Source organism: Saccopteryx leptura, chromosome 3 (assembly GCF_036850995.1).
Source record: "Saccopteryx leptura isolate mSacLep1 chromosome 3, mSacLep1_pri_phased_curated, whole genome shotgun sequence".
Classification (NCBI taxonomy): Eukaryota; Metazoa; Chordata; class Mammalia; order Chiroptera; family Emballonuridae; genus Saccopteryx; species Saccopteryx leptura.
The window spans coordinates 263,859,316-263,875,502 of record NC_089505.1 but is presented as its reverse complement, the minus strand read 5'-3'; the positions used below and the strand labels follow the sequence as shown (position 1 = coordinate 263,875,502).

The window sequence follows — 16,187 nt, the reverse complement described above, 5'->3', positions numbered from 1 at the left end:
CAGTTAGACTCTTAACTGTTAGAGCATCATCCCAATATGTAAAGGTTGCCAGTTTGATCCCTGGTCAGGACACATACAGAAACAGATTGATGTTTCTCTCTCTCTCTCTCTCTCTCTCTCTCTCTCTCTCTCTCTCTTTCCATTCCTCTCTCTCTGATATCAATAAATTTTAAAAATATTTTTTTTAATGGGACCTGGCCGGTTTCCTCAGTGGGTGGAGCACTGGCCCTGTGTGTAAACGTCCCAGGTTCAATCCCCGGTCAGGGGGAGCACACATGAGCTACGACCATCTGTTTTTCTTCCCCTCCTTCGCCCCCTTCTCGTTTCCCCTCCCACAGCCAGTAGCTTGATTGGTTCAAGCTTCAACCCCAGATGCTGAGAATAGCTCAGTTGGTCCCAGTGTCAGCCTCAGGCACTGAGGACAGCTTGGTTGATTCAAGCATTGGCCCTAGACAGGGATTGTCAGTTGGATCCTGGTCAGGGTGCATGTGGGAGTCTGTCTCTCTATCTCCCTTCCTCTCACATCAGAAAAAAAAAAAGGATAACAGCCCTGGCCAGGTAGCTCAATTGGTTAGAGCATCATTTAGTTACTCTAAGGTTGTGGATTTGATCCCCAGTCAGGGCACATACAAAAATCAAGCAATGGCCTTGTTGGGTTCGCTCAGCGGTAGAGCATCAACCCGGCATGTGGAAGTCCCAGGTTTGATTCCCAGTGAGGGCACATAGGAGGGGTAACCATCTGCTTCTCCACCCTTCCCCCCCTTTCTCCTCCCACTGCCATGGCTTGAATGGTTCAAGCAAAGTTGGCCCCAGGTGCTGAGAACAGCTCCATGTCAGGCACAAAAATAGCTCATTGCCAAGCAACAGAGCAACAGCCCAGACTGGCAGAGCATCATCTGGTAGTGGGCTTGCCGGCTGGATCTTTGTTAGGTCTGGGCCCATGCAGGAGTCAGTCTCTGCCTCCCCTCCTCTCATTTCATTTAAAAAAAAATTCAAACAATGAATGCATAAATAAGTGGAACAAATTAATGTTTCTCTCTCTCTTACTCTTCCTTCCTCTCTCTAAAAAATAAATTTAAGAAATTGTTTTAAAAATAAAAATAATTTAAAAATAACAGCCAAACACAACAATAGTCATCCAGTGTGAAAGAATCAAAATTATACCTATTTTTTGTCAGATTGGCAAAAAATATATTTTTTCATGTTCCTCAGAATTATAGTAATTAGTTTATGCATGCCATGAGATGAAAAAATTGAAAACCTCTGTTCCAGGTCTAGCCATATTGCCACAAATGGCAAGATTTTATTATTTCATTTCTTTTTCACTTTTTTATTGCTGAAAAAATTATAATATTCAGCTATAATTCATCTTTGAAATTAAGAAAATGAATGGTAAGAAAATACATTATTGCTAGAGTTAGTAAAATAGGGTAAATAAAGCAAGTTTCTCAGCCAAGGAAAGGGACCCTGTCATCCAAGTTTGAAATAAAGTAAGTTTTAAGATTATGCAGGTTGGCTTTTTATTCTTTCTTTTATATATAATTTCATAAATCAGCATATTCTTCTACACTTGAGTCAAGCTGTTAAAATTCTGAAGTTTAAGCCCCAATAGTTTTACTTGTCATAGTTGTACTTTGATAAATGAAACTACTAGATGTTGAAGACAAACACTAATAAATATTGACCTGGCAGTTTTAAAAGGCTTTTTTATTTCCTAAAAGAAATAATAACTAGTAATTAGAAAATACTGTGTTCTCCATGGATGGACCTGGACATTATTACGCTAAATGAAATAAGCCAGTCAGAAAAAGACAAGTACCATATGATTTTACTTATATGTGGAATCTAATGAACAAAATAAACTAAAAAACAAAATAGAAACAGACTCATAGATACAGAGCACAGACTGACAGCTGTCAGAGGGGACGGGGATTGGAGAGCTATGGAAAAAGATGAAGGGATTAGGCATAGACACAATAGTGTGGGGATTGCAGGAGGGAAGGGGGTGAGGAGCAGGGAGAAGGGGGGAGATGGTGATGCAGGGAGACTTTACTTGGGGTGGTGAACACACAATGCAATGTATAGATGATGTAGAATTGTACACTTGAAGCCTATATAATTTTATTAATCAATGCCATCCCAAGAAATTCAATTAAAATTTTGAAAAATAAAAATATATATATAGTGCTTGCTTTGGCAGCACATACATACACTAAATTAGAAAATACTATATTTGCCGCCTTTCTTGAGATATTTTAAGCCCGTAGGCTTAAAGCTCCACCAGGGCAGTAAGCTCCACTAGGGCCGTCTGTGGCCATGCCTCTTTCATTTGCCACTGTAGGGCTTTTCATTATACTCATCAGATGTATATTAGTGTCCAGCACAGAGCCTGCCATAAAATAGGAAGAGGAAATGAAAGACAGGAAGGAATGGGACTAGGGGAAGGAAAAAGAGGAAGAGAATGAAGTCAACATGTAAGACAACATATAGTTAGTGTTTTAAAAATAACAAAAGCAGAATGGAAAAGGGGGTTTCTGAACAGTCTTGATGCAGAAATGAGCATGGTGTCAAATGAGTAGTGTGAAGAGTAATATAATTTGAGGTTTGCATTGGAAAGAGTAGAAGTAAGATGAAGACAGGCCAAGTGTGGCTGCAGTGTGATTCAGGTCAAGAGGTAGAGGCCAGAGATTTAATTAAGAATTGCAATAGCCTGACCAGGTGGTGGCACTGTGAATAAAGCAAAGACCTGGGACACTGAGGACCCAGGTTCAAAACCCAAGGTTGCCATCCTGAGTGCACACTCATCCAGCTTGAGCATGGGGTTTCCAGCTTGAGCATGAAATCATAGACATGACTCCATGGTCACTGGCTTGAGCCAAAGATCACTGGCCTGATGCCCAAGGTTGCTGGCTTGAGCAAGGAGTCACTAGTTCGACTAGAGCCTCCCGGTCAAGGCACATAAGAGAAAGAAAGCATCAATGAACAACTAAAGTGATGCAGCTATGAGTTGATGCTTCTCATCTCTTTCTCTTCCTATTTTTCTGTCCCTGTCTCTCTTGAGCCCTTAAAAAAATGAGAGAATCACAATAATATGAGGTTATATGATCTAGGTATGAGAGATGAAACTCTTGGTTGGGGGATGAGGTGTTGGCAATGGAAACAGACAGGCAGAGTCTGAAGCCAAGAACATCTATGAGGAAAAAATTGACAAGACTGATAGAGGACTTAAAAATAACTGTCTGAAATTAGTCTGACTAGCAAGTAGTGTCATTTTTCAGAGAAACAAGGAATAAAGAAGATAATGAGCTCAAATTTCTACTTGTCAGGTTTAACTAAAACATTATTACCTCTAAACGTAGATATCCAGCATGCATCTGAGGATAAGGACTGCGGCTTATAGGTCATCAACATAAATGTGTACTTGGTGATGTTAAGCATGTATCATCACAAATATTTTTTCATATATTAGGACAAGGACAGTGGGAAGACTTCTGTGGTTGTCGGGACCTGGAACCAAGAAGAGCATATTGAATGGGCTAAGAAGAATACAGCAAGAGCCTATCACCTTCAAGACGACGGTACCCAGACAGTCAGGTAAAAACTGTTGGCCTTTGGATCTGATTAGTAGAAAATATTTAAAACTTAGAATATTGAAAAACATAAAATTTAAACGCCTAAGTAAAATCTTCGGTCAGTTGTTTTCTTTCAGAGATATTTCTTAGAGTACAGTGGTCCCTTGTCTGTGGCGGTGGTTAGGTTTCAGATCCCCCACCATAGGCAAAAATCTGCGAAGTAGTGACCTTGTATTTATTTTATTATTTATATATAAAGGCTTTATCAACCCTCCCCACACTCTTATAAACCTTTCCCACACTTACTTTGCTTATTTTACCACACAAATAATTAAAATAATAAATATATAAAAAGACCTTGCCTGACCAGGCGGTGGCGCAGTGGATAGAGCAGAAGTCCCCAAACTTTTTACATAGGGGGCCAGTTCACTGTCCCTCAGACCGTTGGAGGACCGAACTATAAAAAAAACTATGAACAAATCCCTATGCACACTGCACATATCTTATTTTAAAGTAAAAAAACAAAACGGAAGTAGTACTGTACGTGAGCGAGGCCGCGCTTTGCAGCGCCCGCACATACAGTACTCCAGGAGCACAGGATGCGGGCCATAGTTTGGGGACCCCTGGGATAGAGCATCAGACTGGGATGCAGAAGACCCAGGTTCGAGATCCCAAGGTCACTAGCTTGACACGGGCTCATCTGGTTTGAGCAAAAGCTCACCAGCTTGAGCCCAAGGTTGCTGGCTCAAGCAAGGGGTTACTCAGTCTGCTGAAGGCCCACGGTCAAGGCACATATGAGAAAGCAATCAGTGAACAACTAAGGTATTGCAATGTTCAACAAAAAACTAATGATTGATGCTTCTCATCTCTCCGTTCCTGTCTTGTCCCTATCTATCCCTCCTCTCTCTGACTCTCTCTCTGTGTCTCTGTAAAAAAAAAAAACAAAAAAAAAACATATATACCACAAAATCCCACAATATAGTGAAAAATCCGCGGAACAAAATTAAATATATACAATTTAAAACTCCACAATACTGTGAGACTGCAAAAGGTGAACTGCAATATGGCAAGGGATGACTGTATTTTCAGAATATGCTGTCTTCTTGGGCTAACCAAAATCAAAGTTAGCAAAATTAAGAGAGGCATTTAAGTATTAGAAAAATTAACATATACTTAAATAGAAGGATCTTTCTTATGTTTGTATATGTTTCATGTGAAAATATCTCATGGTTTCATGTGCAGCAAATACTGATGAACAGGACTATGTGGCTAGCAAAATTAAAGCTTTTCTTTGGATCCTGCTTGGTTGGAATTTATAGCTTAGCTGAGGCTTTACTTCTTTACACCTTCCCCACAGCATCTTACTGGGTGGGTGGATGGGGTGGGAATAAGGGAAAGCTGTTCCACAACGCAGACAACACAGGGCTGAGGAGGTAGTTCATTGTGAAAGAGCAGCGCTTTTAAAAGCAATTTAACCTTGTTGTATACAGATAACATGCAATGTGAAGATCATTCTTATCTCAGCTCTGTAGTCTCTTTATGGAATCTGACTCTCTGTGTGACATAGCCCTAAAAATAGGTATTTTTAAAGAATATTTTATAGTCAGCCTGACCAGGCAGTGGCAGTGGATAGAGTGTCGGCCTGGAACACAGAGGACCCAAGTCCAAAACCCCAAGGTCACTAGTTTGAGCGCAGGCTCATCTGGCTTGAGCATGGGCTCACCAGCTTGAATGCAGGGTCCCGGGCTTGAGTGTGGGATCATAGATGTGACCCCATGGTCCCTGACTTAAGCTCAAAGGTCACTGGCTTAAAACCCAAGGTCTCTGGCTTGAGCAAGGGGTCACTGGCTCAGCTGGAGCCCCCAGGTCAAAGCACATATGAGAAAGCAATCAATGAATAACTAAGGCCTGACCAGGCGGTGGCGCAGTGGATAGAGCGTCGGACTGGGATGCAGAGGACCCAAGTTCAAAACCCCGAGGTCGCTGGCTTGAGCACGAGCTCACCAGCTTAAGCGCGGGGTCACTGGCTTGAGCATGGGATCATAGACATGACTCTGTGGTTGCTGGCTTGAGCAAAGGGTCACTCACTGTGCTGTAACCCCCTCCCCCCCTATAAAGGCACATATGAGAAAGCAATCAATGAACAACTAAGGAGCCACAACAAAGAATTGATGCTTCTCATCTCTGTTCCTATCTGTCCCTCTCTCTCTCTGTCTTAGTAAAAAAAAAAAAAAAAAAAAAAAAAATGAACTAAGGTGACTCATGAAGAATTGATGCTTCTCATCTTTCTCCCTTCCTGTCTCACTATCTCTCGCTATAAATATATATATATGTATATTTTAACTAATGCAAAACTGACCCTCTAACCATCTTCTCTCCCTACCCATCACAGTTATTCTAAATTAGTGAAATTTTAGTTTGATAAAGCTTGTGTATTTTTCTGATTCAGGATGGTGTCACATTTTTATGGGAATGGAGATATTTGTGATATAACTGACAAACCAAGACAGGTGACTGTAAAACTAAAGTAAGTTGGACCATTAAATTGTGCTATATGCCTCTCTCTTTAGTTTGCTTCCTGTGGGCAGAAGTTTTATAAATATATATTTATGAATAATTGTGTATATTCATAATCATAAGTTATAACAATTATTAAATAATAAATTATTATTGATTCAATTCTCTATTAAATTATACAGGGCCACTTAGGTGGAGTATTTGTAGTTTAAAAGGAAAACAATTACAAATAATTTTGTATGGTATGGGCAGCCCCTTAAAGTCCTCTCTGTTTCAGGTGTAAAGAGTCTGATTCCCCTCATGCTGTCACTGTGTTTATGCTGGAACCTCACTCCTGTCAGTATATCCTCGGGGTAAGTAAAAAAGTAACAATCAGGAATTCAGTTTAAGACCATGTTTTCATTGTTAGCACTAGGTCTAGAAAGACCTTCAGTAATCTCCAAAATTTAATACTGCTTCTGTAAAAGCTGTTATCTTTTTATTGGTGTATATACTATGCATGAAATTAAATACAAAGACCTTAAGTGTTGAGTTTGATGAATTTTTACAATTTTATTTACCCATGTAACTCTTACCCAAAACAAGCTATCACTGTCAGTACTCCTGAATCCCAGAGACCCCTTCTGATTTCTGATGCCATAGGTCAGTTTCGCCTTTTTTTATTTCATATGAATGGAATTATGTAGCATACATTGGTTTTTATTATTCCTGGCCTCTAAGCGTGTTTTTCAGACTCATCCATGTTCCATGTACCCATACTTCGTTGTCTTTATTACTGAATAACATTCTTTTATATATCACATTTGCCTTCCATTCTTCTATAGATGGATATTTGAGTTCTTTCTCATTTTGATTGTATAAATAAGGCTGCTGTGAACATTGTTTTTTGAGAGTAAGTTTAATAAGGCTGGGAACAGTGAAACAAAGAAGGGCCTAGAATAGAAGAAGCCACAGGAGAGCCTCGATGGGGCTGCCTTGGCTCTCTAGAAACCTTACGAGAAAGAACTGAGCCCACACTGAGAAGTCGGAGAAAGGGCGCCATGGAAACAGGATCGGAGGTTAGCCTGGGACGAGATGCCACTGCCCAGGGCTCCCCTGGCTGCAAGTCTTATTAGGACCCTTAGAGTTTAAGAGATACACTGTGGGGGAAGGAGAGGGGGAAGGGAAACTGGCATGTTCTCGGGAGGGAGAGCACACCTATGAACATTTTTTACAAGTTTTTTTGCGGTCATATGTTTTCATTTCTTTTGTTAAGTACCAAGGAGTAGAATTGCTAAATTACAGATTAGATATATGTTTAACTTTTACTGAACACTTCTCCAGGTTGTATACCATTTCACACTTCTTTCAGGAATGTGTGAGAATTCAGTTGCTCTACATTCTCACTATCAACACTTGGTATTATCAGTCTTAGTCATTTGTGTGGTTTTAATTTGCATTTTCCATATGAAAAATGGTTTTGAGCACATTCTCTTGTGATTATTTCATATACCCTCTTGTGAAGTATCTAACCAAGTCTGTGTGTGTGTGTGTGTGTGTGTGTGTGTGTGTGTGTGTGTGTGTGTGTGTGACGGGGGGGGGGGGGACAGACAGGAACAGACAGACAGGGAGGGAGATGAAAAACATCAATTCTTCATTGCCACACCCTAGTTTAGTTCATCGATTGCTTTCTCATATGTGGCTTAATCGCGGGGCTACAATAAAGCAAGTGACCCCTTGCTCAAGCCAGCGACCATGGGGTCATGTCTATGATCCCACACTCCAGCCGGTGACCCTGTACTCAAGCTGGTGAGCCCATGCTCAAGCCAGCGACCTTGGAGTTTTGAACCTGGGTCCTCTGTGCCCCAGGCCGAAGCTCCATCCACTGTACCACTGCCTGGTCAGGCTAACCAAATCTTTTTAAAGAAAAAAATTGTCATGATACTCACTGAAACAGTATGGAGGACTTGATTCAGGACCATTGGAATAGGTGTCCAGACTATCACAAATGGGAAGAGAGCTCCAGCTCAACTCCAATACAGTAAAGACAGCTGGGAACGTAGAGCCAACAAGCAGAAACTGGAGGGTGTTGGCCAGTGAAGGAAACATTACTTAAGAGGAGACATTAAGGGTGGGATTCTTGCTAACCTGACTGAGCAGGATTATTGCTGAAGGCAAGCCAGGATTATCAGATATCAAAAGTAAGAGATGAAGAATTTTATCAGTTTGGAGTGTGCTTAGATATTGAGGGTGAGGGATCCCCTCTAAACTGACTTATCAGGATTTTTTGCTACCACTGCACTCAGCAGGCCCAAGATAGGACCCGTGGACAAAAAGAGGATTACAGTAGTTGAAAAGAGGGCTCAGTGGGGCCTGACTATGGTTTTTGGTCAAGAAGAGAGTCTTTGTCAGTCTTTCACCCACTTTTATTTTTGTTGTTGTTAGTCTTATTTACTTCTAGGAATTCAAATATACTATGGACATGAATTCTTTGTGTTTATATTTCATGTTTTTTCTCTACTCAGTGGCTTTCCTATTCATTTTTTAATGTCTTTTCATGAGCAAAACTTTGATGAAATTCATCTTCTGTTTATTCCCAATTACTGCTAATTTTTCTAAGAAATTTTGCCACTCCAAAGTCACAAAGATATTATCCCAGATTTTCTTCTACAAACTATATGGTCCTACCTTTGATTATATGATGCTTAAAAATGTCTTTTGTTGTTGTTTTTGTTGTTCTGGTTAGAGTTCACTGTGCTTCTTGGATTTGTGGGTTGATATAATTCATCAATTTTGGAAGAATTTTTCACATTATATCCTCAAAGATTTCTTCTACTCCACTCTTTTCCTATTTCTTGGACTCCAGTTAAACATGTTAGTTTGAAGTTGTCCCAAAATCTCAGTTACTTTTTATTCTCACTCTTTTGTTTCAATTTGGGCCATTTCCGCTAAATTGTTTTCTGGTGCAGTGATTATCCTCTGCTCTGTCCCACGCAGCTCTCTAAATGTATTTATTTCTGACATATTTTATTTCTAGCATTTCCACTTAATTTTTTTTTTTTTTTTGTGGCAGAGACAGAGTCAGAGAGAGGGACAGATAGGGACAGACAGGAACTGAGAGAGAGATGAGAAATATCAATTCTTTGTTGCAGTTCCTTAGTTGTTCATTGATTGATTTCTCATATGTACCTTTACTGGGGGGCTACAGCAGACCGAGTGACCCCTTGCTCGAGCCAGCGACCCTGGCCCCAAGCTGGTGAGCCTTGCTCAAACCAGATGAGCCCGCGCTCAAGCTGGCGACCTCACGGTCTTGAATGTGGGTCCTCCACATCCCAGTCCAACGCTCTATCCACTGCGCCACCACCTACCTGGTCAGGCCCACTTAATTTTTTATGGCTTCCTTTTTTTCTGCGAAAATTCTCCAACTAACATGCATGTTGTTTACCTTTTCCACTATTTCCTCCTTTCTATTTATTGTAATTATCTTACCGTCTGATCATTTCCCTACCTAGCCTTTCATTGGTTACATTTTCCTTTGCCTTTTTCTTGAATTGTACACTGGTAATTGTGCCATAATCTTCTATTTTTTGTTGTGTAAAAGCTAGCAGTGTATTCCTCTCTTGTCCTTTACTACTTTTCTCTCTCTCAGCTTCTTAAAGATAAAAATATCTTCTCTACCATTTTTGTATTTTATATGGATGACTAAAAATTATTTTTCAGAAAGCTTGATTTGTAGAAATAACATTGGGTGGTTTATGCAAAACAAGGGCTTATATACATTTAACACATTTATAAACATGTATCATTTAGCAGAATAATACTGAATAAAGAATGTGTTCAGCTTAGCAACTTTTTAATGATTTTATTGTTATTCTTTAGGTTGAATCTCCAGTGATCTGTAAAATCTTAGATACAGCAGATGAAAATGGACTTCTTTCTCTCCCCAACTAAAGGATAATAAAGTTCAAGGCAAGAAAAATCATTTGAAAGTCTTGATGATTTCTGTCTGACCATGCGTCTCATACAGAGTTCTCAGCCATTGGACCTCATCTAAAGGATCATATAAAGGACTCTCAACCACTCTGTGAATATATATATGTATATAAGAGGTGATTGATAAACTTCTAAGGCAGGCATTTGTCTTACAGTAATTTTCCATTTTTATAGTGTCTTACGAACTGATTGTTTTTCTTTGCTTGGATAATGTGATTCCAAAATAAAGCTCATCCAAGCTATTTAGAGTACAGCCTAATGAAATGCCATAATTGTATCTATTGAAAGTTTTTAAATAATTGATTTACTATGTAAATTACAGTATATATAACTAGTTGATGAAGTAAAGATAATGAAGAAAGAAATTGTTAGGAGGTTGTTTAAATGGGAGACCATGTAAAATATGTATTCTGATGACTGAAATTCTTTCAACAAATTTTTATTTTGCAACTGCTCTCCACAAGGTATTAAACTAAAAACTGGGCACATTGTAGAGCCTCACATATAAGTTTTCTTCACCTCTGTTAATCCCAAGAAACTCTCATTTGTAATAGCTTCCTCCTCTCTCCAAATTTTTGTCTGTTTCTTTCTCCTTGACCTATGTGTTTCCCTCAGTTCGTTCCTGGCACGCAGTCAGTGAGTCTCTCTGGGGACTTAGCAGGATTCCCCTGGCAGGCGTGCTGTGCCGGTTTCCCACACACCTGCCTGCCATGTATGGCAGACTGGAGCTCTGGACACTGTCACAGCCCAGTATTTATTTCACAGGGAATAAAATGTCCACAGCAGTGTTGTCATGGAATCAATGGCACACTATTTAGTTTCTTTATTTTCTCCACTGTCCTATGGCACACACATTTATCTTGTTGCATTTTAGACATACATATCTAAATAATAACAGAAAATAAATACTTTACTTTTCCTCCTTTTCAAGTAGTTCTGGCCAAAGATGTTTTAGTTTGGGAAAAGGTTAATACAATTAGCTATTGGAGGGCTATTTGCAGATTTTAGTAGGAAAGAGCACTTGAAAGAACATGCACTTTGAATTCAAACCTAGGTCCAGCTGCTGTCTTGAACTTAGCAGCTGTGTGATCCTGGACAGATCTGTTAACCTCTTTGGGCATCACTTCCTCTTTGTAGAGAGACTGCTTGCTTGGTAAGGTGCTTGTATCAATGCATTTACTGTCTGTAAACAGCCTCGCAAAGTACTTAACCAGGTTCCCAATAAGTGCTAGTTTATTTTCTAATATTGCCGTGGTCTTCTATTAACATAATAGGATGAGAGACCAAAGCCATTAAGATTTATTTATTCAATAAGTTATAGAATCATATTTATTATATCAGTGAATTAAGACAAATAGACTTACCCTCACATTTAGATTATACCTATGGCAGGGGAGGGAGTTAGAATTGTGAAAAGTTAGTGCTAGAAGACACTCTGAGAATATTTAGACCCCAAATGATTATCTTGTAAGAGGAGGGAAATATTTTAAAAACTGTATTAGAATAGTTGACTACAGAAGATCTTAAGACAAGTCATAATTATTTCAAAATAAAACTTTTTTTAAAAAAATGAGTCAGCTTTCTGTCTTGGCTAACAGCTTCAACTTCTTTGAGGGGAGGGCTAGGCCAGATATCTCCATATCCCTTCTACATCTCGGGCCCCTATCAGTCATCTGTGAAGTCTCATTGATCTTGAATTTGCTGCCACCTGTACTACCCAGCCATTCTGCTATCCACAAGTAGGCTGAATTCCAAATAGACGGGAAAGGGCTCAGCTATAATATGCCACACACGCTTTGACAAATCTTTCTCAAAGTGGAGACTGTTAAAGTGGGTGATACCCAGACCTACTGAATCAGATTCTTCAGGACAGAGCCTACAAATCTGCATTTGTAAATATGCTTCCTCAGTGGTTTTATTTTATTTATTCATTTTTTTAGTATTTTATTTGTTTATTTTTATTGGCGAGAGAGAGAACAGGGGGAGGAGCAGGAGGCATCAATTCCCAAATGTGCCTTGACCAGGCAAGCCTGGGGCCTTGAACCGGCAACCTCAGCATTCCAGGTCGATGCTTTATCCACTGTGCCACCACAGGTCAGGCCTCAGTGGTTTTATTTTAAATAAATTCACCAGTGATTGAAAATCACTGACTTAGGAAATTCAGTTTTAACAAGTTCACACATACTAATCCTGTTCGGGAGGCTGCCCAGGAAATCACTAGTAGTCATCTTAACAAGAAGAGTGTGACATAGAGACTTTTTTTTTTTTTTTTAGCTTGACCTACTTTTCTTCAAGATGCCACTAGATGGAGCCTATAGGCCAGCTCTAGTTTATATCCTCCTGACCTTGATTAAAGGGACTCTGGCAACAAGGACAACAAATTATCTCAGCGTAACTGAATAGCAAGCTTTGTGTATAGTTCCTGGTGAGCTATTCTTTTCAGTCATTCTGACAGACAAAGCTCTGACCTGATTTCTGACAATGCTTCCTAGTCCGTAATCAGGCCAAATTATTCACCCAGAAGTACCGAAAGATCTAATATAAAAGACCTTAACTAAACAGAAATTTTTTTTTTTTAAGATTTAAGTCCTGAATGAGTGGGATTTGCAATCAGAATTTCAAATGAAAATAAAACACAGCTATACTAGAATTAATTTTAAACTCTCTCTGGCTTGGGTGAATTTATTTCCCAGGGCTTGCATTCCCACTTGAATACAGAACTAAAACTGTCTCTCATATATATGGATGGTTTATGTTATAATGAGCTGTTGAGGCAAAAGTCTTCAGTATGCCACCATGGTGACATGGCTTAAAAAGAAAATCCATTTCTCAATTTCTTTTTTTTTTTTTTTTTTTTTGGTTGTTTGGCAAGGGATTTAAAGAAACCATGGACCGCCGGACCAGGTGGTGGTGCAGTGGATAAAGCATCGGACTGGGATGCGGAGGGCCCAGGTTTGAGACCCTGAGGTCTCCAACTTGAGCGTAGACTCATCTGGCTTGAGCAAAAAGCTCACCAGCTTGGACCCCAGGTCACGGGCTCAAGCAAGGGGTTGCTTGGTCTGCTGAAAGCCCGTGGTCAAGGCACATATGAGAAAGCAATCAATGAACAACTGAGGTGTTGCAACGAAAAACTGATTGATGCTTCTCTTCATTCCTGTCTGTCTGTCCCTATCTATCCCTCTCTCTGACTCTCTCGGTCCCTGTAAAAAAAAAAAGAAAAAAAAAAAAAAAAAGAAACCATGGACCATTAAGTACCCCAGGGCATACTTTATTTTATATGATGGTAGTCTCAAAGTAGGTTGTATAAGCAGAGTGACCCAGTGGATCATGGGAAGAAAATATTAGAAATTCTACTAACTTCCCCTCTGCAAAAGAGGAATTAAGCTTTACTGATATTTAATAGGTAGACTAACACTGGTGCACAGTCATTCATTAATGAGGTTAGTCTACTGGTGCACATGATACAGCACAGAACAACCTGAGAGAGTGGCATTACATGTGTAGAGGAGTTAACATGGATGCCATCATCATTCTTAATTTCACCATATTACGCTATTGTAGATTCACTAAATGCCTCCATCTCCTTCAGAAAATGGAATTGTCACTTTAAATATTAGCATCAAGAGTACACATTATAGGTATATAACTAGTCAGAATTAAGATTAGAAGTTAACAGGTTATTTTCACCAGCCATGACTCCAACCACTGTGAGCCTGGTATCATTAAGCCTTCTCTGTTGGAAATAACACAGTGGCCTGGCTGAATGGCTCAGTTGGTTTGAGTGTCATTGCCATACACCAAGATTGTGGGTTTGATCCTGGTCAGGGCACATACAACATCAAACAATGAATGCACAACAAGGTGAAACAACAAAATGATCTCTCTCAAATCAAATAAAAATTTAAAAATAACAGAACATGTTTTCTTCACTGGCAATTAGAAGAAACTACATTTTGAGGACTGTTGGAATTACACTCTTTATCACTTAGAGAAAGTAATGATATGCCTGACAGTCTCAAAACTTACAAAATAAAAGAAAGGCAAAAATATAAATAAATGAAATACAGGGCATGTAGTGTTTTGCACCAATACCTATCTGGAAGTTTTTAAACATTTTAATATTTTTTATATTTGATACAAAAAATGTAAACCAAAAGCAAGTAAACCAAGCAAAACTGGAAATGGTCATCTCAACTCAAATGCCTCATCGAAGGCATTTGTGAAACTATAAAATAGCTCTGAACATCTCACATCCAATCATGCTACAACATTATGTATTTCAAATCCATTTAATTGCTTTCCAATAATTTTTGATAGACTAAATTGTGCTTTGACTTGGATTTAAGAAAAAAAATAGCCCTCGCCGGTTGGCTCAGTGGTACAGCGTCGGCCTGGTGTGCAGGAGTCCCGGGTTCTATTCCCGGCCAGGGCACACAGGAGAAGCGCCCATCTGCTTCTCCATCCTTCCCCCTCTCCTTCCTCTCTGCCTCTCTCTTCCCCTCCCGCAGCCAAGGCTCCACTGGAGCAAAAGTTTGCCCGGGCGCTGAGGATGGCTCTGTGGCCTCTGCCTCAGGTGCAAGAATGGCTCTGGTTGCAACACAGCAGCGCCCCAGATGGGCAGAGCATTGTCCCCTGGTGGGCATGCCAGGTGGATCCGGTCGGGCGCATGCGGGAGTCTGTCTGACTGCTTCCTCATTTCCAACTTCAGAAAAATACAAAAAAGACAAGAAAAGAAAAAAAATTGTAGCTCCCAGTATATTTTCCTGAAGCATGATCAGTGTTCGTTTTTTAAATATGTAATAATACTAAAAATAAAACTTTCTTAAAAGCCCAGCAACTTAGGGTTTAAGACCCAATAAGTCATATCTGCTGTACATAATTCACTCTAGCTAAAACTAGAGAACTAGGTTTGGTTCCAACAGCCTCCTGTTCTCAATAAAAACTAGTTGCAAATTAACCCCCAGTGGTCCTTAATAGTGGCAAAACTAATTTACTCTTTTATGAATTCTACCAGAGCTCCAAATATTATTCCATCAATTAGAAAAGAATAATTGGTCAAGGAAGTTAGAAATTGTTTTTCCCTGGGATTAGTTTTTCATACTTGTTATTAATATTCGTAAGCTATGCAAACGGAAACCATTTGTTGGAAAAGCTTTCATCAACCCCCTCCAAGAAAGTTTCATCTCCAAAAGCCAATTGTGAACAATCATCATGAGTCATTAATCCTTGAATTTCAGGTGACAGGCTGCCCCAGACTCTGCTTTTGGTATCTGCCACTTATTGAACATTTATTAAGTACTAAGCACTTCCTAACCAGATGATGGTGCAGTGGGCAGAGTGTTGACCTGGGACACAGAGGACCCAGGTTCAAAACCCCAAGGTCACCGGCTTAAGCACAGGCTCACCAGCTTGAGTGCAAGGTCGCTGGTTTGAGCATGGGATCATAGACATGACCCTATGGCACTGGCTTGGGCCCAAGGTCACTGGCTTGAGCAAGGGGTCACTGACTCAGCTGGAGCCCCCAGTCAAGGCACATATGAGAATACAATCAACAAACAACTAAGGTGCCGCAACAAAGAATTGATGCTTCTCATCTCTCTCCCTTCCTGTCTGTCCCTATGTCTCTCTGTCTCTCTCTGTCTCTCTCGCTTAAAAACATAAAAAATTAATACTAAGCACTATGCTAAATACTTCAGATACCCTATAGTCACAACCCACTGAGGTAGATTTATTACCTTTAACTCACAGATAAAGAAAATGAGGCTCAAAGAATTGAACTAAATAAACTACAGGTGGCTGAGTCAATATTTGAATTAATTCAGAGTCTAGAGTCCATGTTTGTAAATACTACAGTGCTTTCTGTTCATGGAAACATCTTCTACCCCACAAATACCTCTGTTATCATCTGCCACCTGAGGGACCACTCTGAAGGGCTCAGCAAAATGCCCTGGAAAATGAGGGAAATGGCCTGACCAGGCGGTGGTGCGCTGGATGGAGCATCACACTGGGATGCGGAGGACCCAGGTTCAAGACTCCGAGGTCGCTGGCTTGAGCGCGGGCTCATCTGGTTTGAGCAAGGCTCACCAGCGTGAGCCCAGGGTCGCTGGCTTGAGCAAGGGGTCACTC

At 40.1% G+C, this 16,187-nt stretch overlaps 1 protein-coding gene across 1 annotated transcript in view; it reads left to right on the top strand.

The window, feature by feature from the left end:
- Nucleotides 1-16,187, top strand: part of ERLEC1 (endoplasmic reticulum lectin 1) — a 37,392-nt gene that overhangs the window by 14,773 nt on the left and 6,432 nt on the right. The window contains exons 7-9 of the mRNA XM_066372722.1: nt 3,470-3,594; nt 6,022-6,099; nt 6,367-6,442. Coding sequence (XP_066228819.1) covers nt 3,470-3,594; nt 6,022-6,099; nt 6,367-6,442 — 279 coding nt within the window. The remainder of the gene's footprint in view (nt 1-3,469; nt 3,595-6,021; nt 6,100-6,366; nt 6,443-16,187) is intronic.